General features: G+C 38.4%; 1 protein-coding gene across 1 annotated transcript in view; it reads left to right on the top strand.

Annotated features, from left to right (window-relative positions):
- COL19A1 (collagen type XIX alpha 1 chain) overlaps positions 1-24,962 on the top strand; it is a 204,223-nt gene that overhangs the window by 62,877 nt on the left and 116,384 nt on the right. Inside the window, exons 10-11 of the mRNA XM_019471129.1 lie at positions 4,162-4,215; positions 9,379-9,423. Coding sequence (XP_019326674.1) covers positions 4,162-4,215; positions 9,379-9,423 — 99 coding nt within the window. The remainder of the gene's footprint in view (positions 1-4,161; positions 4,216-9,378; positions 9,424-24,962) is intronic.

Raw genomic sequence — 24,962 nt, 5'->3', positions numbered from 1 at the left:
TGTGTCCCCTCCCAGCTTCTTGTGCACCCCCAGCCTACTCGCTGGTGGGGTGGTGTGGGAAGCAGAAAAGGCCTTGACTCTGTCTGAGCACTGCTCAGCAATGACTGAAACATCCTTGTGTTATCAACACTGTTTCCAGCACAAATCCAAAATATAGCCCCATACTAGCTACTATGGAGAAAATTAACTCTACCCCAGCCAACACCAGCACACATGCTAATAGCGAAAAAGGAAACAATGCCAACTAAGGAGAGTGCAGTCTGGAGTAAGGAGCCCTGTGACCATGTTCTCTGCCTCTGGCTGCTGATTCCTTAGTTCATATGCAAAGCACTGAAACCTAAATTTTCACACATCATCTAATCTGGAGAGTATTACCTTCCAGGTGCCTGAATGTATACCTAAGTCAGACTTGTCCCAAAGATGTGTATCATGAAGGGTTAGGAACGAGGAAAAACTAATGCCTTCTAAGCTCAGATTATGTCATTCTAGTAGGGCTGTTCCCATTTGCCCTTCTCTTGAAGAGCTATAGGAGCCTCGATCACTAGGACACGAGGACACAGGAGTCCTCCGACCAGCCCTCACCCCCTTGGTCAAACCATGGCATATATGTGCTCTTCTGGGGCTGCTGTGGAAGCAGGACAGAGCAAAGGAAACAAATTTTTTACCTGTCCCAAGCTCTTTCTCCATTAGGTTATTTTAAGGGAGGATCTTACGTTTGCTCACATGGGTCAAGTTCGCATCAAGGGTAGCACTGATTTGGGCCTTTGAGGCCCAGCAAGTGCTGAGTACTGGTAGTTCAGCAGTAACCAAGTGGGAACAAAAGGATCAGTAGGTGCAGTGAAACCAAAATGTCATAATATTTAGCAGAATTTTCCTGACATGACTAATCCAGGAGATTCACGGGGTGAGCCTTAGTAAATATCAGCTGAATGCATTTTTATGTAATTAATATTCTATCAGGTGATCCTAACCATTAACAAGAGCCTGTTTAAAGAAACAAGGAAATATTCCAGTAGGCTAAGGGAGGTGTCATATAATGGAGTATAATTGGTGTGGGATTTTTATTTGTTAAAGCAGAGCCTCTGCCCCTGCTGGTGGCTCTGGACTGGCTCGCTACGTGCTCCACAGGGAGGATGCTGCCAAGCCCTCTGACAGTACGTTGTTGAACATTCCGCTCCATTTCTGCAATGCTAAAAATAGCTGTCCTCATTTTAAAACACCGGGCTATTAGATTATTCCAAGGGTCTGGCATACTCAGGGTAATGGAAGGCACATACGCATAAATTATCAAAACAGTAAGTAGTGTTTGACTGCGCTGATTTTACTTCTATTAAGATGAGTTTCCTTGCTAGTAACCCTGGAGTACCAAGCCTATTCTGTAAATGAGGCTCCTGTCAGTGCCCCAGTAAATTTAAAAATAAAAGGAAGAATGTTTGTTCTTCATATTGAGGATGGAGAAGCATCTGACTCCTTCTTGGTGGATTTTTTTTTTTTTTTAAATTTTGCAGAATCACATCTGCAAAATGTTTAAAATATTTCACAGCAATTATTTCTCTTTCCCAGCCTTGAAGAGAATCTCATGAAGTTCCAGCGTGTTTGCCGTTATAAAATGTTCTAAATAGCAAAACGCATTCCAAGTGATTGATACAAGTTTCTCTTAACTCTTTTTTATTTTTAGTTAATGTGATGCCTAATCCATTTTTGGCACCGTATTGTTTGGTAGTACAAGTAATCAATGCACTAAATAAAGTTCACATACTTATATGTTAAGATAGTCTCTCTTTTTTAAAATCTTTTTTAATGTGAAAATCTCTTATTTAGGGAGAAAAATAGCTAAAAGTGGAAGTCGAGGTATACAAATTAATGTAAATGCATTCTAAGAAAGTTGAGGTACACACATATCAAGCATCTTACTCTATCTTGAAAACCTTTAGGTATAAACTGAATCCCTAATTTTATGGGGTGTTGCAGTGCAATTACAAACTGCAAAATCAATAAACGATAAATACATTAAGAACCCTGATTATAAATACACTGCACATTTCCAAAATAGTTAAAGCAACAACAACATTAATTACTTTTGATTTAATAAGAATCAGTATTGATGTAGGAGGTTATTTTTGCATTGTTGTGTTGAAGGGATAATCATTTGTAGAACACTGATAAAACAGTGTAAGGGAAAACATCTCTGGCTTGTCTCCACACAAAAACAATAAATGTAGCTGGTTTTTTTTCTAGTTTACAGTGATCCAATATAGCAGAGAAGATGAAATTTTATTAACTGGTAACTATTAGACTATGAAGAATTTTTCTGAATACATGTTGTAAATCTGGAGAAAACGAACGACTAAGGATTACTTGTAATGATTAATTAGAATTTTTCTCCAGCACACTCGCATCTATTTTTACAGAGGGGAGCTGGAAGGAAGATACTGGAAACTGCTATGAGTGGAGTTAGAAAAATGCCATTTTAACAAGTTATTTTAAGCTGAATTTTAATTGTTGTATATCATGAGTGCTTTGTATTTATCTGCTTAATTACTTGTATCATTTTGATGAGTAATTGTTCTTTTATTGTCTCTTTCTGTTGTTAAGAGAGATTGGAGTTTTTCCTTTGTCTGTTCTTTTTTTGCGTCTGTGAGGTATTTGTCTTCTGCTTGGCTTGGAATCAAACAAGTGAACTTTCAGAACTTTCTTTTGTTGCTGAATTCTGGCTTGGCTAGAAAACTGAATTGGATGGCATGCGAGTTACTAGGGCAAACTTCTGTCAAGGAATTAAGACCCATGAATGGAATGGATAAAGCATTTGAGTTTAGATTCCTTTAATAAGTCTTCTAAGCTCCCACTTGAAGTCTCATGAGCACGGATGAATTCTTCTCACAGAACTTAGTTTAGGAACCTTAGATTTATTGAGACCAAAATTAATGTACTTCACGGTGGCATATTTCATGAATCTGTAAATGGAGGGTGGTTCTTAGCTTTGAGTGGCAGAGCCTGGTTCTCTCTAGGTCTGTAATTGTTTAACAAGCTTTGCGAAGAAGGAATGGAAAAGGAAATGGCTGCAATATTTTATATTTTGATTCTAAATGAGATATTACTAGGTTTTTAACTATACCTCTTCCTTGGAAAGCCTGATATTAAATGCAGAATTGAAATGTCTGTGGCTTTCAACTCAGAGCTATTGATTTATTTTTTTTCTTTTGCTCAACTAGTGCTTATTCAGATATTGAAGATGAAGTTTACCATGTTACTCAGCTTGGATAGTTACCTTTTAAAAACTTTTTTGATGAACATTGTGCTTGTTTATACTTATGCTCAGTTGCTGAGCATAACTTTTAAGCATCCGGTTTCTTGAACAGAATTTACAAACCCAGAACAGATTCTTAATTTTCAAGGAGAAATTAATTGGGGGGGGGCAGGGGGTAACTAAGTCAAATGAACAGCTGATTTATTTTGCTCTTTTAAAACATGGGGTAGAGGAGGCAGTAATTTAATAACATATACAGAACATTCACTTACGAAGTAGGAGAAACAGATTTTTGTCTGCCTGGTTGCACAGGATCAAGATTTGCATTTCCTCCTGCTGAGTAGGTTGGGCACTCCCCTAGAGATGGGGAAAAGATCTGAAACTCCCCTTTGACTGAGCAGAGCCTGGAAACCAGCAATCTGCTTCGTATGTACAGCTCCCTGTGGGACCTAACATTTTAAGTGTAGATCCCTGTGGGCTCAAGCGCCTAATAGGTATGAGGGAGAGAGTGGAAGCTGTGGCACTCTTATTGGGATTTTACGTACTTGGGTAGTATGCAAGTGTCTTCTGAAGTATTTTTTTCTGAATCAGGGCCTGAAATAAAACTTCAGAAAGATTTTCACATGATCCAAACTCTCTAATCTTTTTTGTCGTCCAGTTGTCTGAAGCAATCTACAGCTATATCTCCTGCATGATTAGATAACCTGTAATTGTTACTTGCCTAATATTTTGAAAGTTAAATGTATTTTAACCCAATATAAGTCAGCAGACATAAACAACCCTAGAAATCAATTCAGCTGTTCTGTAGAAAAAGAATGAGAAGCAATACATGTCCAGATGTTTTTTTTTTCTCTTAATTTAGCTCCGTCATGAGATAGGTCTGTAAAATGATGGCTATGTACATTTTGTTTCAGGGGGAAGCTGGCTTAGTAGGTGCTCCTGGCATACCTGGTCTTACTGGTTCCAAGGTAAAACAATAGAAATAAAAGAATAAAGCAGTCTCATTTTATGTGTTTTTACTCTCAATATTCTTTTTGCCAGCTGTCCAGTATCTACATAAATTGGATTTGAATTACATATCCAGTTGCCGAGTTGTGTGATGTGACAGAGAAACTTTACTATCAGCTTCTCTTTCAAAAGAGAAAGTATGTGAGGTGCAGGGGCACAAACCTGCTTATCAGTATTATTTTGCATTAAGAGTGGTCGCCAAAGTCTCAAAACTGTGCAGGTTTTTCCAGCCACAAGATAGCAGATTCAAAAATTTGAAATTTGAGAGTCTCGTGATCTCAGCAAAATGAGATGAGGGATGGCACTGCTTCTTCCGCTCTTCCATTTTAATCTTTTGCTCCTTTCCAGAGGCGGAATATTGTAGGAAGGCCAGAACTTGCAAAAAGGGACATCTGTATTATAGACCTTGCTGGTAATGTTTGTTAAAGACTTTTCATGGTCAGATTTTGTTTTCTGTTGATTGCAGCTGTGTTTAACCATAAGTATTTGGAATGAAATCTTAATGTTACATGCGTCTGTCCAGCTAATTCCTTTTAGAAAATTGTAGGGGAAATAGCTCTGCTCCTTCCACAAATTAAGGGACTACACAAAAAAACCCTATTATTTTGTTCATATTAAAATTTCAAGAAAGCGTTCTGCAGCGTGACCTTGATGCAAAGGGCTGATTTGTGTATCTTTAGGGCAGATACTTCCTGTAATATAGCACAAAGGGAAGAAAGGAACTTATTTTCTGCAGCTGAGGTAGCTGCATTGAGTTCCGCAACATGCTTACCACGATCTATCAATTTATACGTTCAAAGCCAGGATTTCATTGACTTGTACTGCAGGCATATTTAAAACGCTGAAAATCAGATCAGCAGTCCTGCAGTGAGTATCAACACGAGTAATCAGTGATTGTCCATGAAAAATCTTGTGTGAAATGTTTTGCCTAACTTAATATGAGAATTCTGCCACAGAAAGGAGAATTTGTCAGTCATAAATGTGTTATTTTGCGACTTTCACGTTTTTATTTCTGCAACATGAGAATTCTTTGAAGTAACTTACCAGTGGCTAATATTGTTATATTTTTAATGCTGTGAAGTGGAAATTACCTAAATTTCTTTCTCTACACTTTCTGTTGACTGTATTTCTTATTTTCAGTAATTGGAAATAATTTTTTTAAATTCAAATATGTGCAAAAAATCTGGACATTTAAACTGTATTTCTGAAAAAGAAGGAATTAGTTAATCACCCCATACATTGGTACAGGCAGAGAACTGACAGGTTGAGCAGCAGCATTGCTGAAAAGGACCTGCAGGGTGGACATGAGGCTGGGTTTAAGCTAACAGTGTTCTCCTATTGGGAATAAAGTGAACCACGTATTGGACTGTATTAGTAAAACTGCAGCTGGCAGATCAGGGGAAGGTATTTTCCCCCGTTTGCTTGGTGGTGCTGCATCTGGTATGCTGTATCATGTTTGGGTGGTCTTCCACCCTCACTTCTTCAAGAGATGTGGAGAAACCAGAGAAGGGTCCAGCAGGGAGCTGTTGTTTGTTCAGGGGCCTAGAAAACAAGACCTTTGAGGAGAGTTTCAAGGAGCTAAGTTTGTTGAGTCTGGCAAAGAGGAGGCCAAGGAGCCATCGAGACTGTCCTGCAGGCCTAAGGAGCCTAGCTGGTTGATCTTCAAAGACAGCTTCCTAAAAGCCCAAGAACAGTCTGTTCTGATGTGCAGCAGGTTGAGCAAGCATGGCAGAAGGCCAGCATGGATGAAGAGGGAGCTCCCGACTGAGCTCAGACACAAAAAGCAAGTAAACAGTGGAAGCAAGGGTGAGCTACCCAATAGGAATATAGAAACGTTGCCAGAGCATATGGCAATGGAGTTAGGAAACCGAAAACTCATCTCAAATTGAAACTAATGGGGGCTTTGAAGGGGAGCATGAAGGGCTTCTGTTAAGTGCATCTGTAGCAAAAACAAGGCTGAAGAAAATGTTGACCAACTGCTTAATGGGGTGGGGGACATGGAAAAGGCCGAGAGTACCCAATGCCTTTTTTGCCTTGGTTTTCACTAATGAAGTTTGCTCTCAGGCCTCCCAGGTACTTGAGCCTCCTAGCACAGTGTGTGAGAATGAGCCATTACCCACTGAAGGGGAAGAGAGTGTTAAGGAGCCCTTAAGCTAATTGGACATTTACAAGATACCAAACAGTATGCATCCAGGGGTGCTGAGAGAGCCGGCTGATGTCACTGCAAGCCTGCCCTCTGTCATTAGCAAAAGATCATGATGACTAGGGGAGGTTTCTGATGATTGGAAACAGGCAAATATCACATTCATCTTCAAGAAAGTTCCAGGGAACTGTAGGCCAGTTAGCCTCACCTCTGTCCCTGAAAAAATTATACAGCAAATTGTGGAAGGCATTTCTAAACACATGAAGGACTAGAAGGTGACTGGGAACAGCTAGGATGGATTCACCAGGGACAAATCATGCCTGACCAACCTGATTGCCTACTCTGACAAGATGATTGTCTGCGTGGATTAGGGGAGAGCAGTGGATGTTGCATACCTTGACTTCAGCCGGGCTTTTGGCACAGTCTCCAGTCATATTGTCAAATCTGTGAGATATGGACTGGATAAATGGACAATAAGATGGGTGGAACATTGGTTGGATTGTTGGGCTCAAAGGTGGAATAACTGCTGTGCGGTCCAACTGCCTGCCCAGTAACTCGTGTCATCCCCCACGAGGTGATACTGGGGCCAGTATTGTTTGGTGTCTTTATTAATAACCTGGATGATAGGATTCTCAGCAAGTTCGTGGATGTTATCAAATGTGGGGAAGTAGTCAGTGCTCTGGAAGGTAGGGCAAGGATGATATTCAGTGGGACCTCAACATGCTGGAGAAAAGGGCTAATGCAGAACTCAAGAAGTTAAGCAAAGGCAAACATGAGGTCCTGCCTCTGAGAAGGAATAGCCTTGTGCAACAGTACAGGCAAAGTGCCAAGTTGCTAGAAAGCAGCTCTACAGAAAAGGAGTTTGGGGGTCCTGGTGGGTGCCCTTGTGGTGGAGAAGGCCAACTGCATCTTGGGCTGCCTTAGCAAGAGCACGGCCAGCAGGTCAGGAGGAGTTATTATTTGGCACTTTTGAGACCGCATCTGGAGTTCTGTGTCCAGTTTGGGGCTTCCCAGGAGAGGAGAGAGAGCAGCTCACTGGGGCGAGCCCAGTGGAGGCGCACCAAGATGGCCAGAGGCTTGGAGCCCACGATGCATGAGGGGACGCTGAGGGAGCTGGGCTTGTTCAGCCTTAAGATGAGATGATTGGAAAGGGGGAGGGTGATGTGCAGACTCATTGCTTTCTGTAAGTACTGGGAGGGTGCTGAGAAACCAGAGCCAGACTCTTCTCAGAGGTGAAAGGACAAGAGGCAATGGACACAAACTACAACAAGGGAAATTTTGACTCTATCTAAGAATAATTTTTATATAATGAATTGGGAATTGAGTAAAGACAGGATATGTAGTCTCACAAATGGAAAAGCTAAATGAAGAAAACACTTTGTTTCTAGGAATTTGTCAAAAGTGAATAGGCTTAGCTGTGTTGTATGTCCAACAGTTGGAGAAGAATGGGAATCATAGAATCATAGAACAACCCGGGTTGGAAGGGACCTCAAAAGATCTTCTGGTCCAACCTTTCGTGAGAAAGGGAAACTAGATGAGCAGAACAGAAGTTGCATACATGCAGAAATAATTTCAGTAATTAACCACTCATTTTTAGGTGAGGACATATGGATGGTTATTTCACTAGATCCCATTTTGCATGCTTGGTCTTGGGCGTGCTTCTAAAATTGACCTCTAAGCTGTTGGTTGCGTGAGCCACCCCAGCCAAAAGAAAGCAAACAAAAAGCAGCCGCTGTAGGTGGTTGATGAAAAGTCCAGAACTATTTGATAATCTATAATACCTGCACATCTCCAAAGCTTTGAATTTAATTCCCAGATGTGTAGTACATGATGCTATATCAGTTGAAAGATTTGACAAAATGCTGCTAGAAATTTTGCAAGTTGTAGCCTGCTGTTCTAGTTAACCTCACTTAAACCTTAGACTTCTATATAAGGAAATGACTCTCTCTGAAGGGTGAAAGAATGTTTAGACATTGCTCACTCTAATTTTTTGAAAGTAATTTAGAAAATACCATATGCTTTACTTTGGAAATTTTTCTGTCTCTTCATCTTCAGACCTGTGAAAATCATGTACATTGTACTGAGGCGGTGAGACTGAATTCTAGAGACTGGCAAAGACATGCAAACCATTTCCTCCTAGATGATTTGAGGGAGAAAGAGAATGTTTGGGTTTCTTTTATTAGGTAGTTTCTGTGCTGTAAGTATAGAATTTTGGCTGTATGTCTGCTGTATGTCTCACAAAACATATAAGTATACATTAATAAGGATCTAAAACAGGTGTTATTCTTGTTATAATATAGCCAGGCTGCAGACTATTTGACGAAGACATTAACATAGTAGATTGTACATTAAGATCTTTTTCTGAGCTAAAAGTTATCAAGTTGGACCTGGAAGAGCATTATAACAGGTCTTTTTATTGAAAGATCATCAAATAAAGAATTCAGTCTGCTGAAATAAGATGAGCTTGAATTAATATTTCAAAACTCCTGGTTTTTTTCTAATACTTGGGTAATTGGATGTGGTTTTCAAAGGAATGAGTTTTCTTTCAGTAAATTGTATCTGTATATTTTTCTCAATTGTTCTGGGTTTTGGAGGCCTTCACAGCTGACTAGTCATATTTAAAAATTAAAATGAAGGTATTAATAGGAATAAATGTGTTAAAACTGGTTCTGCAGAAGAATAGCAGGACTGTAATGAGTGGGTTTAGCATCAATGAATAGTTCAGAATTTTTAAAGCCAAGAAGAACCTTCAGGCTGAATGGAAAAATTATTGACTATTGTTAATTGGCAAAACTCTGGAAAGCCGTGTCATTTTTTTGTAGAGGTTTCGCACCTTTTTGAATGAGAGAATCAGTATCCAAATGATTTCTTCTGTTTTAATCCCATAATAAAAATTCAGTGCAATAAAACTATTTTAAAGAATGCAATTATTTGAAGTTTGTTTGTTTGAGATTTTTATTTTATTTTCTTTGTGTTCCAGGGTGCACGTGGCTTTGTGGGTAGTAAAGGTGAAGAAGGTGAAAAGGTAAATTATTCTATCAATTTATTTTATCGATTTAAATATATAAATATATATTATTTATTTTATCGATTTAACGATTTGATATATGGCGAACCAAGCAGAACTTTGTTCTGAAGGTCCTCCTTAACTCTTATCCATGAATAAAATTCTGGGTTTTTTTTGCTATGTAAATGAATTCTGAAACGCTTAAGAATAAGGAGGTTTTTATGCATGTTAATTGGTGTTATCAGTGCTTCTTTTAGAACCACTTTTTTTTGTTTTAAAAGATTTAATAATGAAGTCTAACAGAACCATAACCACTGGACTCCAGTAGTGTCTACTGCTACCTTATTTCTATGGTAACTAGTGAATGTTTATTTATACAGTATGAAATGCATGATGAGATGATATGTAGGTATTTATAGTACTTAATTATTGCTTTTGTACATTACAAATGCACTTTTATAGAAAGTTATTGTGTTGATCGCAACTACGAAATGTTTTACACACTTTTTTCCTAAGAACATAAATTTACTGCAATAGCAAAATTTAACATTTGCTACAGCATAACCGACTGCTAATTTCAAAAGGTTAATTTTCATTGATATACTTCTGCGTACCTACACAGTAGTTAACATCAGTTTTGTCTCCTGCACACATCTGACTCTGAGTAAATTGACTTGACTGCCAGTGGCCAAGCTGAATGCAGGTGCATTTACTTCTTCCTCAGACTGGAAGTTCAGTCCCTTTGCCTGATGGACTAGCATATTGCCGTAAGGACCTTCTTAGTATCCCAACAGCCATAAAACGTTTCCAAGTGTAAATCCCAGGAGAAGCCTTTCCTTGTTCTTCACCAGTGGGTATTGGAAAGAGAGCTTGAAGCAGTTTACCCTAATTGCAGATGCTCTGCAGTGGCCAGAAATAGTTCAAAAGCTTGTGCATTAAAATGGGAACTAAACTGGCTCTGTGGAAGGCTGTCTTGACTAACAAAATGCCAGCCTGGGTCGCTCTAGATGGTGCAACCTCATCTTCTTGTGTGGCTTCAGACAAGTAGGTCTTCACAGGTCATCAAAGATAAGTCTGTGTTGAGGGACAAGAGGAAGGAAGAGCCTGTTCTTAGCTTGCCTAATAGGAATTAAAGTAACAACAGTGATAGTTTACACTTGAAACTTCAGCTCCTAACCAAGCTACTGCCTGGTTACTGCTTTTTCACTAGTTTTGGCTGATGTGGCCGATTCAAGCAACCTGAATTAAGAGTCTTTTCTTGGATCATAGATAGTTTCTCTGTGCTTCAGCTCACTGTCTGAAAAAGGTGCAGAAGAGCATTTCTGCTGAATTTATGTCATAAAGATGAAGAGCGACAGATACTGCAATTCTGGCAGTATTCAGACTGAAGAAAATGGAGAGTAGGTAGCAGCTTCTGAATTTAGAAAAGTGCAATATATTTGTGAGTTAGGCTGCTTTGGACATGGGTATACTCACTCACCCACCATACTGCTTTAGAAGCGTCAGCCAGCTTTCCAGTGTTCACGTTTTAAAGAAAGCATGTTATGGATTAACAGAATTTAAGCAGATTTAAAGTTGTGGAGGTTTTTTTAGAAGGCAGTATTCCAGTAATCAGGAAGGAAGAAATATCAGAAGTAAAAACCAGCATCCATAGCAACTAACGTTTATAATGTGAAGATTCATTCTCTAAAAAAAGCACTTGTTAAGCTTGAGTGTTTCTAACTCCACCGACAGATCTTATTTCCTTGGTGGCATCATTATTCATCAGTTCTGAAGGGCTTGTGGATTTTTTTTCTTTTTTTTTCATAATTGCTCTGCAGCTGTGCTGTGCTTTCCTCAAGTTTTATGAATAAATTGTGTTTGGACACAGGCATGTGGTTCCAGCTGTTGCTGCCACTCTCTTTGCTTGATTTCCCCTATTTTAAGGCAGAGGTAAAATGACCCAACAACTGATAGTCACATTTTTCTTATCTGAAGCTGAGTCAGCACATTTAAACCATTTTTTTTTTCTTTTTGTCTTGTAACTTCAGAAGTTAATTAAAAGATCCCATTTAAAAGTATTTCCAATGTAGCTCTTAACAGTGTATTCTGCTGTCCTTCAAATAAAAGGAAACATACAAGTGGAAAGATTTTTACTTATCAGTGATCACTCAAAAATAATTTGGGACAGTCTCATCAGAAGCTACACATCGTGATTTGTGAGGAAAGAGTGTGTTTTAAGATTATGGGAAGTAGGACTCAGCCTGGGCTTTAGCAGTTACTCAGTTTAGCCTTAATTCAAATAATTATTGAAGAACAACAATGCTGTTTCCAGTAACTGAACTCCAGTATTAAAAATGTATCAACACCTCTGCATTTTAACATAGTGTCACAAAATAAAATAGTTGTGTACTGATTTGTGTGTAACAAACAAAATTAAAAAGCCTGGAACTTAAAATTGTATTTTTCCTAATACAGAAAAACTCTGCCCCATCTTGCATATCAAGGAACAAGAGAGTGTTTGCACACTGTTTTGCATATCACCTAGAGTGGGACGCAGCTGCCTAAACATGGGGTATTTGCCATTTCAAACTCTCTGCGGAGGTACATTAAAATGAACAATCCTGTATTTTTGTTTTGGTGACCATATCATTCCATAGGATTGAATACTTGAAACCAACTCAGCCTTATACCTCTCAGTTCACCAAATCAAACTAGTTGACTTTGGCTTTTATTCTACTACATTCTGCTTTGGCAGAGCAAGCTCTGGGGACATCAGGGAGACGTAGGCAACTGAGGTGAAAGTGATTGATTGTATGTAAATTAAAAATACAGGAGGCATCTATAATTTAAGCTATTGAGGTAGATTCTTTTAGGCTGTTTAAAGGTTTCTTTGCCACACTTGGTTCTCCTTGAGGAATCCAGAAGTCTTGTTCCGCCTCCCTCCTGTTTTTTTGGTCTCAGATTGAACTTAGTTCTCTCTTACAGAGGCCAGTAGTGGTAAGGGAAGCTACAGAACTGCGTGTGCAGGTGTTATGCTGCAAATTTTCCCTCCACGGAAAATATGCTCTCAGTGTAAATTTGTTTTAATTCTCCTTGGTATTCTGCTTTATTTGTGTTACTTAGATAATGACATTGTCTTATATGATAGTCTTATAGCTGCAACAAAAACATTGGTCTACCCTTCTATAGCATGACTGAAAAAGTATACGCTGAGAGCAGTTTTAATTGGTTTGCTGCCAGGAAGGCTGACTATATCATGTGGATCCATCCTCATTCTAATACTGTCAGAATTGTAATTTTTACAGTATGGGATAGAAAGTATGAGTATTAAATTTTATGATGATAGGAAGTCAGGAAGGACTGATAATAACTAGAAGAAGGTTTTAATATCCAGAATGTTCTTGGCAAATCAGAGATGTAGCCTGAAAAAAATAGGTTCCAACGTAGAAGGAATAAGTGCAAGGTACTACCTGTAGGGGAGAATAAATCCGAGCTGCGAAAAAACAAATTAAATAGTATCTACTCAGAAATTAAAATCTGAGGATTATTTGGATCAGAAGCTGAACCCAGGTAAATGGATTCAGGCAGTTGCAAATGAAAGACTCTTAATAAGATGTTTTATAGTGGAATATTGTCTGCAACACTAATTAAATAGTTCTGTGCTATTTGGTATTGGTAAGGCTTCAACTTAAAGGATGTTGAAAGGAGAGCACTGAGAATGACTGGTGCTCAGGAACACATAACCTTTGAGGAAGGATTGCATGAATGAAGATTACTTAGTGTAGAGTCAGCTGAAAAGAAATATGTAAACAGTCTTCAAATACATAAAACTGCTGCAAAGAGTAAAAGAATGGTATATTTGCTGTGTCTGTAGTAGATAACATGCAAAGCAATGGGCTGAAAATGCAGCAAGGAAGATGCTGTGTAGCCATTAGGAAAGGGTTTTTAATTTTAACACTGTTGTTTATTATGAAAGTAATTTCCTCTTCCAGTGGTCTGCACTTTTTATCCTGGTTACAGAAAAGGGAATAAGCTAAAGAAAGGCTTGCTTCATGAAAATACAGGAGATCAGATTATCGTAAATGATTTTCCCATTTTCTGTTAATCAAAATTATGCGAGGTATCACGCTGATTTCTAACTGGATAAGCACAGAGAACAGCAAGACGGTTTCATTTTCAGCGTATATCCTTGTTTGTTTTTAATGCCCAGTTAATGCTTTTCTGTGATAGGACAGTAAAGTTCTGGAACAGGTTGCCCAAAGTGATTGTGCAGCCTCTTTTCCTGGAGGTTTTCAAGACCAGCGCTGAGCAACCTGGCCTGACCCCTAGCTGACCCTGCTTTGAGCAGGAGGTTGGATTAGAGACCTCCTGAGGTCACGTCCAGCCTCAGTTATCCTGTGATTTTATGAATAGTGAACATGAATGTGATATTTTTCTGATTCGGCGCATGTGTTCACATTATAAATCCAGGTAAAAAAGGAGAACAATAAAAAGTGATAATGGTTTGGGTTTTGTTGTTTTTTGGGTTTGGGGTTTTTTTCCCCAAATATTGGCAGGGGTGGGGTGTGAATGTACGTTTAATTTACAGTATGGACTAATACTGTTCACCAGAATATGTTATAGGGAGATTTTTTAAGATGTGTATATACATTCACACACTCTTGTTTTGGAGCATCACATCTGGGGGTGACTGGTGCCCTTGCTTAAATATCCGATCACCTGTCAGCTGATGTTCTCTTCCTCATAGAAGCTGTCATGGAACACATGTTTGGGTAGCACTGTGCATGGTTGCTTGGATGATGGGTGTGTATGCATCCTCTGGGATATTTTTAGCTTAGGTTTGCTGAAACCCTATGAAACAGTTAATTTTCCAATACTAATAGTTACAAAATAAATTGTTCCACATAAATGAAATCTAAAGGTGTCTTCAAAATTTGTTAAGTACCAAAAAAAAGGAGAATCTTAAAATTTATTAGTATGAAATTTGCCATGCAGCTGTTGGGTTCTCTGATCACAGCTCCATTTACCTGAGCTGTGGCAATTCCCATAGCTGAAGTTCTGTCCCTGCATCTTCTAAATACAGTTTTATTTACAAGGTGAATCCTCTTGTTTCATTTTTACAGCCTTCTATGTACTGCTGTTTTCTTCTTTCTTTCTTTTTTTGACTGCTTTCTTCCAAACGGTGTCCCAGTGCAGAGCAATTACTTTTTGAAAAATAGAAACAGTGTCAGTCTTTGACAATTCAGAGTATGAAGGAGAGCCAGGCACTGAAATCAGTGACACATAAAATAAAACCTGCCTTTCCGATCAGCTTGTAGATGGAGTTTCTGAGACAGAGTTCTAACAATCAGAGATCTCTGATCCTGGTTTTGATACCTCTGGGAAATACTATAAATAAAAAATGTTAAAAAAGGAATAAAATATGGAATAGGTTGATACAGAGGATTACATGCAGAGAATTGCTGTATAATGCACCACAAAGAATTTGAGCCATATAGAAATTGCACTGCAGTGAAGTTACGTGTTCCTGCTTCGAGTACCTCACAAGCCTCCAAGTTGGAACAAAAAGCACAGAACCCCCAAAATAACAGATCTTAAAGCCAGGAGAAACCCTGATAACAAAAGGGTCCACAAAATGGGCCTCCATTCTAACAATAAAGTTAGAAGCACCAGGTTTTCTTAAAACATATTCTTAAAGCTATGTCACAAAACTTAGTGCACCATTTAATGACTGTCAGTTTACCCTAAATAGAGAAAACCAAAATCTACCAAACAAAAACAAAGGGCAGAGTCTTAGCTCAAGCACCAGTTGGTTTGAGTTGCTTAAATGCAGCCATTGGGCAGGAGGTGTTATCTAGTTATACGTTGTCACCAGCAATTAAAAAAAAATTAATTTCAGAAATCTCAATACCTAATTATGAATGTTTTGTCTTTCTCTCAGGTAACCCTTGCCTCTCCAGCAGTCATCTTCTACACTGTAATTTGTAGCTTCTTAATTTGCTGAGGCATGATGTTTAAGTGCTTCAGTTCAGATGAGTGGGCACATACAATGTTTTGAGCTTAGCAGCTGTTTCAAGCTTAACCAAGAAATGGACTCTAAGTTAGGTCTGAGATCTTGAAACCTACTTGAAATCTTACTGTTGCTGTGTGCCATGGTTTAACCCCAGCTGGCAGCTAAGCACTACACAGCCGCTCGCTCACTCCCCCCCCAGCAGGATGGGGGGAAGAGAATTGGAAGGGTAACAGTGAGAAAACTCGTGGGTTGAGATAAGAACAGTTTAATGATTTAAATAAAATAATAATAATAATAATAATAATAATAATAATAATAATAATAATAATAATAATAATAATAATAATAATAATAATAATAATAATAATAATAATAATAATAATAATAATAATAATAAAAAATTGTAATGAAAAGGAAAATAACTGAGAGAAATAAAACCCAAAAAAGGTAAGTGGTGCAAATGAAAACAATTGCTCACCACCAACCCCCACCACCACCCGACCGACGCCCAGCCAGTCCCCAAGCAGCAGCCCCCTGGCCAACCTTCCCCCTAGTTTATTGCTGAGCATGATGTTATATGGCATGGAGTATCCCTTTGGTCAGCTGGGGTCAGCTGTCCCAGCCGTGTCCCCTCCCAAATTCTTGTGAACCCCAGCCTACTCGCTGGTGGGGTGGGGTGAGAAGCAGAAAAGGCCTTGACTCTGTGTGAGCACTGCTCAGCAGTAATGAAAACATCCCTGAATTATCAACACTGTTTCCGGCACAAATCTAAAACATAGCCCCATACTAGCTACTGTGAAGAAAATTAACTCTACCCCAGCCAAAACCAGCACACTGTGGTAATAAATACTGAGGCCAATTGAGTTGTCCTTGGTATCATTATCTCAATATCCCTTCCCCACCCCAGGCACGAGTAGCGTATATGTGAGCAAATGGGATTGTTATTTTATTATTATTATTTATTTTGATACCTGAAGTGTGTGCATCACTTGGGAGTTGGAACTGGCCCAAAGCCTGTTAGTTAATCAGATAAACAACCTCTAAGATGCCTTTTTTTCTTTGTTAAATCTTTACTTCTTTCTCTTTTATCTCCTGGCTCTTGCTTCCTTTGGTCACTTCAGCTAGTACTCTCTTCAGGTCCCTCATTTTTCTGTCATCTTGTCTGCCTTCTTGGTTAGAATATGTATTTGCTGTAGTATACTTCACAGATAATGGTTCTTTCTGTAATTGAGCTAGAACACTAAGAATTCCATTTTGTGGGATACATGGAACCTGAATACCATGTAAATGTCATTATATTTTGGCAGCATGTGTGGAACAAATTTATATTTTATTTGGAATAGTGGTGATAGAAAAACCAACACATTTACATGTTAATTATAGCTGAGGAAACATGACTGGATTGTCACTAATAGATAATAGTGATTTCACAGAGCTGGGAAACCTAAATTCCTTGTCTTGCTTAGCTAGATACTAGTATAAAATCCCTGTTTCTGTTTTAACTCAGAGAGGCAAGTAAGGTATGCTGTTATGTAGACTAAATCACAGTACTAGTTGATATCTCAGAAGACTCAGAAGTTGTGAGTGATAGAGTAGGAGGATGGCTGTGCTCTGGGGAGGGAGTCTTCAATTAATTGCAGTTTTCCTTGACTGGTTGCTTTCCTTTATAAAGCATATTCCCCTCCCATCTCACACTTGAAATAGACAATTTTAAAACTGGATGTCATTGGAACTGAGCTATGTAGCAGTATATGTGCTGTAATATGCACTTGAGAACACTTGATCTTTGGTAAAGTTATTTTGCTGTAACTCCTTGATATTTCTCAGTAAAATGATATAAATAAAAAAGTTACATGTATTTGACTAAGGGAAACTTTGAGAGTAAAACCATGATGATAGTAATTCATTACTTCCAAAGTTTCATCCTTTTATCTTTACTTTTTGTATGTTTTGATTGTTCTTTTGCCTGTGTATACATGTGAGAAGAGAGAAAGAGTCTGGGGCTTGTTCAGCCTAAATGTAGAAAAATTTGTCATCTGTTTCATTTTCTTCTAAAAGCAGGATGTTCTTTGTATATAATTACTGTTTTGTGAAGTACAATTTGAATTATCCCAGGAAATAGGGCTGCTTCTATTTCCTTTAGAAGAAAATTCCTAATAGATCTTAGTGTCAAGAAGATTTCCTGGACGTTTAACATTTTCTACTTCATCCTATCACGCCTAATAAAATACTCCTCTGTCTATCTTCCATCCATTCAGAACACGCATGGCTATAAACTTCCAATGTGTCCCCAGGTGTAGTCTTTTATTTCACAGCCTTCAATATCCTTTTCTTAAATAAATGTAAGTAAATGAAGAAGGAATCGCCTTTCCTTTCTAAGATCCTAGTTGAAGTTAGTCATTATTTAGTCTTTCTAATATTTTGATGTCTGTACCATAAATCTCAGTGATGAAACTGGTCCACATAAGACAGCTCAAGTACTGGGGAAGCTTCCAATCTACTTGAAAAATAGAAGCTATTACTCTTGGATAGAAGACAATCATGGACCTCAAAGGTCTATAATTAAAAATAGTAAAAAACAACAATTAAGAGAAAGAGTTAGTAACCCTCCTGTCTATTAGTACAGCGCTTCTATTTGTCAGCTGTAGATTCTGCTAGAAATGTTTCAGTCTCAACAAAAGATTAGAAGAGTAAATTCAGTAAGCTGCAAATCTTGGTGTAACCATGGCCACTGCATATACAGACCTGTTAGTCTGAATGTTTTTTGGAGTAATGGAAGAACGTGCATTTTGCATTATAGACTAGGGGTCCAGTTCCCTAGTTTGTTTGGATGGTCGTGGTGTCAGTGCCACTGTGCTGAAAATGTGGCTCCTTATCTTTGCTAACCATCAATACAGATACTTTATTGGGGCGGGGGGAAGATTTTCTGAAGTCTTTTAAATCCTATTTCATGCAGTCAAGACTGGGTGCTTTACCAGCTGGATGTAAATGTGAACTGAGTTTTTTCATACTTGTCTTCTAATGCTATATAGGGAAGTATTAGGGTTTTCTCTTTCTCATCTTGTAACTATTTAGTCACCTATTTGCACCTTTTAAGATTTGGGGTTGGGGGGAATGTTTTTCTTTGCGTTGCTTGTACGATTGTTCTGCTCTGACATCGTGGGTAGCATTTTAGAATTTTTCTCATGAAGTCATATGAGGTTAAATGTTGTTTACAAGACAGCCATCTCAATGAATGGTCATGCAAGGGGTTTTATTTGACAGAACTTTTTTTTATTACCAAGCAGATCATGTACGATCACAAAGAGAGACACCTGTACACAGATATTCTAGGGGAAAAGGAAAAGTATATTGTTAACTCTACAGGAAGTCTCTACCTGTAATAAAAGCAGTCACATTGGCATTTAACCTAGTAAGCTAAACATTACCAGGGCTTATCCTGTAGTTCTGTGGTATTTGGCTTGATCTGGCCATCTTCATACTAACTCTCTTGCCCTTTGAAACAGACTTAATCAAAACTGCCTGTTGGGAATAGTCCCTACCCTATGCTGACTTTTGAACTGTGCCTGGGAATTATATGGGGAAATGCTAATTAGACTCATTGAAATGTCTGCAAGAGACCTTCACAGCTGGGGTCTATCAATTTAATGATACAGATGACCAGGTTCCAGGTCCCAAGCTGTATCACTGTTTAATTTACTTACACATACCCATTTGGTCAGATTAAAGGTTCATCAGGCTCAGCATCCTGCTTCTAATGATAGCCAGAAGTGGTGCCCGGGGAAAAGCATAAGGACAAAGTAAGCAAGTACAGTGCTTCTCCCCATGTACTCTTCCAGCCTCCGATTATTGGAGGCTGCGATCTCAGCCAGATGTGTTTTCAGTGAATTTAGTAGCCTTCACTAGACTTCTCTTCCATTAGTGAGTGCAGTTTTCCCTTGAATTCATATAAACTTTAAGCATCTGCAATATCCTGTGGTGAGGAATTATGCCATTTATCTTTGTGTTTGAAGGAACCACTTCCTTTTGTTTATTTGGAACCTGCTTCCTCTTAATTTAATTTGGTGTCCCCTACTTCTTCTGTTGGAAGATTCCTGTTCTCCTTTCAGTATCAATCAAGAATCAATAAGCATCTCTCATGCATTCCTGAGCTGTCTCTTCCAAACTGAAGAATACCAGCTTATTTAGTATCACCTACCATGAAAACTGTTCTGTATTTGATTGTCCTTACTAGCTGCCTCTGGATGTTTTCGAGTTCTGTTGCAGTGTTTAAAGATGGTAGAGACAAGAACTTCAGTGTATATAATATCACAGTGAAATTCTTTGTTTCGTTCTCTGTGCCTTCCTAATATCTCCTCACATGGAACTTCCTTTTTTACCCTCTCTTTAGCTTTGAGTGTGACCTTAAGATCTCACTCTTGGTCCTTTTGAAGCCACCATTACCAGTCATTGCATTTAAGAAGCTGTGATTGTGTTCACAGACGTTATGGCTACATATGGGATGTAAGGGTTTTACCCTCTTCATCATTTTAAATATACCTACACCGAACTTGATTTGTCCTTCTTTTGCCATGTCATTTCATCTCATCATGTCCGTATTGAGTTTGTCACAGTTCATCCTCATCTGTTTTACCCTGTGTATAATTTGGTATCATCACCAGATTTAGTCATGTATATGGTCTGGATGTAGTCTGTGAGTAGTAAATCTTACTCCTTTTCAGAGTCAAAAGTAGAATACAGAATTTCTGGTTTCCTTGCTTTTCGTCAGCTTGGCTAGTGAATTGTTTGTATTCTGTGATGAGTGGAAGGTGTCCCATGCTCAGCCTGTGCTTTTGGTTCACCAAGAGAGAGGGGTCATCCTCTGCTGCAGCTACCTAGTCTTTTAGCTCAAGTGATAAAGCTTATTGCTGTGAGTTAAAATATTCTTTCTTCTGACTCCACAGATGATCTCTGGTGAAAGGCCTTATAATTCTATATGACAGATGGTTTTTGTTGTTTACCATTTATTAATCTGAAGAGACTGAATTTAAAAAAGATGATTGCTGAGTCAAAAGATAAGAAATGCCAGAATAGAATTAATTTGCAAACTAAATGTGACCTCAATTGGATTAGAGAGGGGCCTGGAAATAGCGCATCATATGAGTGTTCCCACAAGATAGTCTCAGAGAAATAGGTCTGACTGAAGTTCAACATCCAGTCATTTTTGTTCAAACTTATTTTTCTATTACTGTTTCTGGATTTATTTGTCTGGTTTGCTTGCTATTTTTGTTACTTGTTCTTGATTATCTGTGCCTTCTCTCTTACCTTTTTTCTGGCTCATAACTTACCTTTCCTGTTGTGCAGACACTGACCCATAGACATATTTGTCCATTCTCTTTCCCTGTTTTACTTTTCCAAAAGCTGTTTACATTTCACTAATACCTTTGCATAATATCTTTAAGGAAAGAGTTGTCTTTAACTGGAAGTGCTGTGAGAAGCATTGTAGGTACAGTGTACCATAACGTGAGTACTTCAACTCCTTACAGATCTCATGGGTTCTGGATAACTTCAGGTGGTGTCATTGATCTGATCTTACAGTTAGCCAGGACTGAAAATTAAAGTAGTTTCATATGGCTGTAATTCTCAGTATTTTCTGACAGTGTAGTCTAGGTGGGATATTTCTTCTTGATAGGTTTAACTTCAAGTGAGTGTATTTCCTCGATTTCCAGTTGAATGTGCCCATTTACACTAATACGCTTGTATGTTTACATACATGTTTAAGTGTGTACTAGAATAAGTCATCCCCTTCTAGGAAGTATAACATATTACAATCACAAAAATATTTAGTAACATACCAATTAATAGATTTATAAATTACATAATTTCCGAGTTAATTCTTTTGATTTATTGTAATGCAGTTATTAAAGGAAATTCTCTCTTTGCCAAGAACTTCAAGCCAGAAAGGAGGCTCTGGAAGAAGAAGGCACTACAGCGATAGCGAGTTAGCACAACTGAATCCTTGCTGGCAGGTGCAGCGTATTACTTTAAGATAGCAAACTGAATAAAGCTCCTGACACGTGAGTCTCCTCTCTTTCAAACAGGAGGCAGTTCTTGGGATTTGCTGAGCAAAGTTACGTTATAAGACTGAGCTGGTGGGGCTCCACAGCAAGGAGGCCATCAGTACACTGCAGCTGCTACTATCAGTGAGATTATGTAGTTTGCACTGTTGCAGAGGATTATTCTTTTTGAAAAAGAGAGTACTGACAAGTATCCAATGAGAAGAGGCAATAGGATAATCTAATAAAACAGTATTGATGCTGCAGTATTAGAAAACATCATTTAGCATAAATTGCATATATGCTTATGCAGCCTTGTAGTTTTTATAGTTTAGCCTTATATTGTGAGACCTTTTTAAAAATTCTTTTATGTGGTATTTCTAAAGTAGGCATGAATGCTAAGAAGTAAATTTGCGGATAAAATCCATGTGTTTAAGTCAATGGGCTCCCTAAATGGGCTCTTGCAATTTTGAGTGAGTGAATATCCGATTAGAGAGTTGTTTGCAATTAGGATAAGGATCAGAATTCATGAACAGAGAGTGATGAAAGAAGAAACAACAAAATAGCTACTCACATTGGTCACTATAGAACAGGAGATGACAGAACCTTTGTTCGTGAATATACCAAAAATAAAACTTGGGGGGGGAGGGACAGGGGGTGAGCAGGGGAGGCTTTCCACAACCTGAAAAGACAGATGTGGATGTTACTACTGAAAAGTCAGCAACATATGTGTTTAAGTGTATTTAAGTTTCCAAAGAACTTTTTTTTTCCTCTACTTAGCAGTAGTTGATGTTTGTTAAGGTAATACTGTCAATGATAAAAACAGTCTGCCTCCCCCGTCTCCTCCTTTCCAGCTGCTTCTTCCTATCCCCAGTGTCCCTGTGCACTGCTATTGCAACTGTTTGTGTGATGCCTAGTAAAGTAAATAAATCAGGGTACTGTTTTGACCAAAAAAAGCCTCTGTTTACTGGGTTATATCCCAGCAGATTCTGTTTCTCCAGACTGCTGTCTGGCTTTTCTTCAGCAACCAAGGTATTCCAGAAGAATAGGCATATCTTAATGACCAGAAGGTGCTGCAGTCCTATATAGATGACTTTTTGGCTGGAGAAGAACAGTATGGTTCCTTTTGGATGAAGCTAAACTGAAAGATGTACTCCAGGAACAAGCCTGAGGTGCTGCAATTGCTAATGGCTCTTGAGTTCATGAAAACCGACTAAAGCTACTCCAAGGTAGGTTTGGAATAGCTCCAACAAAATACATATAGTGTGAACACCTAGTACTCTGCATCATTTGCTCCAAAGATCCTCTTCTGTTGTGCCACACTGTTTGCTAATGTAGACATACCTAGAAAATACTTACTTCGAAGAAGACCTGATGTAGCAGGCACGCAAGTCAAGGGTATTAAGGCTGTTATCAAAGATCTGCACAAAAGTTATAGAATGGTAAATTGTACAGAAGTATGTGTCTAATGTAGTTAACCCAACCAGCAGCTTTATACTGCTACTTTGTACAGTACGCTCATTGGCCATCTTTGTGTATTCTTAAATTTTAGTTTAAGAAACCAAAGAAGCTAGCTTAGAAGAACAGCTAATTTACAACAGAAGTTCAGAGTTTCTGTGACAGTAAGTGGAGACTGAGTTGTCTTAGATGTCTACAGGGAGCATATTGTTGATCTTGCTCGTATGGTGAGACCAATACATATTGTGCATAGATAAAGAATTTTTGCCCTGTACCCTTTTAGGAGTTTTATGTATTTATTGAAGGCCAGTATTAACTTAAACTTGCTTCTGTTGTCAATAGCCAGCCAGTAGATACAGCTCAGATTTCCCAGGATGCCCTTTCTAAAGATGCTTCTTTTTCACACTTCACTGCACAGTGGTCCAGCTAGAACAGAAATATGACAATTGTTTTCATGCACAGTACCCTATGGGCTGGTTGTATGGACAGTTGCCGGGGAAGTGGGAGCTGTGGATTTTGATCCTCTCAAAAAGAGAGAAAACTTCCTGCGTTGAATCTGTAATTGCTAAGCTTTATGCAAAAGGCAGCCATTTCCTACTTTTCTAGCTGTGTTTTGAACTGGCTTTAGTGAAGGCTGAGCCAAGGTGTACTTATTTTGAACACAGTTCAAGCCTCCTCCTCAGATAAATATCCATCAGAAGACTGAACATATCACACCTTTAGATTGTACCAGGGTCCATGAGAGCTTTACTGAAACCCAAATTTCCTGGTCTAAAGTATGCATTTCTATGACCTTAATAAACTACTATTGTAGTCTAAGAAAATAGAGGTAACTGATACTGCTGTCTGTATGGGCCTGATGAGCACGGTTAATAGTCACAGCTACAGAAAATGCCATTATTTTGGTTGTCATGTGATAGAAATAGAGCTAGAGGAGCAGCCTTTGCAGAAAAGACATAGCAGTCCATCAGCCTGCGCAAACACTTGACATTACTTTAACCGTCTGCAGAACATCTTTTAGAGTCTAAATAACAGTAGCAATAACCTGCTAAAACCATGAAAGCATGGGTGTCTAAAAAATACTATGTTCTGTGAAATCAATACTGTTTGTCAACTGCTGACAAGAACAGATTGGTTTTAGGTTGCCTTAGGAGACCAGCCTTGAAAAGAAACTAGTTTATTCCTCCTACAGAAAAATCTTCATTCAATGCTAACACTAAGCCAGTATAAACAGAAACCTTCCCACGAAAAGGCAGATAGAATTTTAAACTATTGTAGCTGAAAGTCAAATCCATTTATAGTATTTGCTTAAGAAAGGAAAAAATAATGTGATCATTAAATGGGGCAGCGTTTTTCTTTTTAGGTTTTAATCTATTGATATATATGCAAGATACTTAAATTCAGAATTATTGTGGAGTTTGGCACTGGAAACTTAGAGCCAAATTCAACTATTAGTTTTGTTCATGAGTGATGTAAGAGCAAAATTCTGTAAAAGCTCAAAAATTTGTGCAAGTCAAAACATGTATTATGATTCCCTTGTGTTAGGCAGAATACAAAGACAGAGCAGACCATTTATCTCATCCCAAAGATGATATAATTAAAATATAAGATTTAAGACAGAAAATGGATACATACAGAACAACCAGACTTGGTTGGTTAAGTAAAAAATAAATACTATGAAAGATGATGCTTCACCTATTGTGTAGATTTTGTGCTCGTCCCACCAGAGAAGAATTGGGCTGAAGGGAGAGATTATTGAATGGGGATAAATGGTATGACTTTGTGTAAGCCTTACAATGCTGAGTTATGCACTGATTTTAGTACTTAGATTTCACAGTATTTAAGTATGTGTGCGTGAGAACCAGCAAAGGAGGAGATAAATGATGAACAGAGTTTTAGCGATGACATTCCTAATGGGTGGGTGAGAGCAGGATGAGGGATCATTTGTGAAAATAGTGTGATCAAGTCCAGATGAAAGTGGTAGCTCTGCAGATAGCTGGAAAAGGTTATGTCTATGGTCTGTATGTGGTTTGTATCTGAGAGGCTCACTTCAAGATTATTCCAGTTCT

Source organism: Aptenodytes forsteri, unplaced genomic scaffold (genome assembly GCF_000699145.1).
Source record: "Aptenodytes forsteri isolate BGI_AS27 unplaced genomic scaffold, ASM69914v1 Scaffold256, whole genome shotgun sequence".
Classification (NCBI taxonomy): Eukaryota; Metazoa; Chordata; class Aves; order Sphenisciformes; family Spheniscidae; genus Aptenodytes; species Aptenodytes forsteri.
The sequence above is the reverse complement of the archived record's forward strand: the minus strand, read 5'-3'. Positions and strand labels throughout refer to the sequence as shown.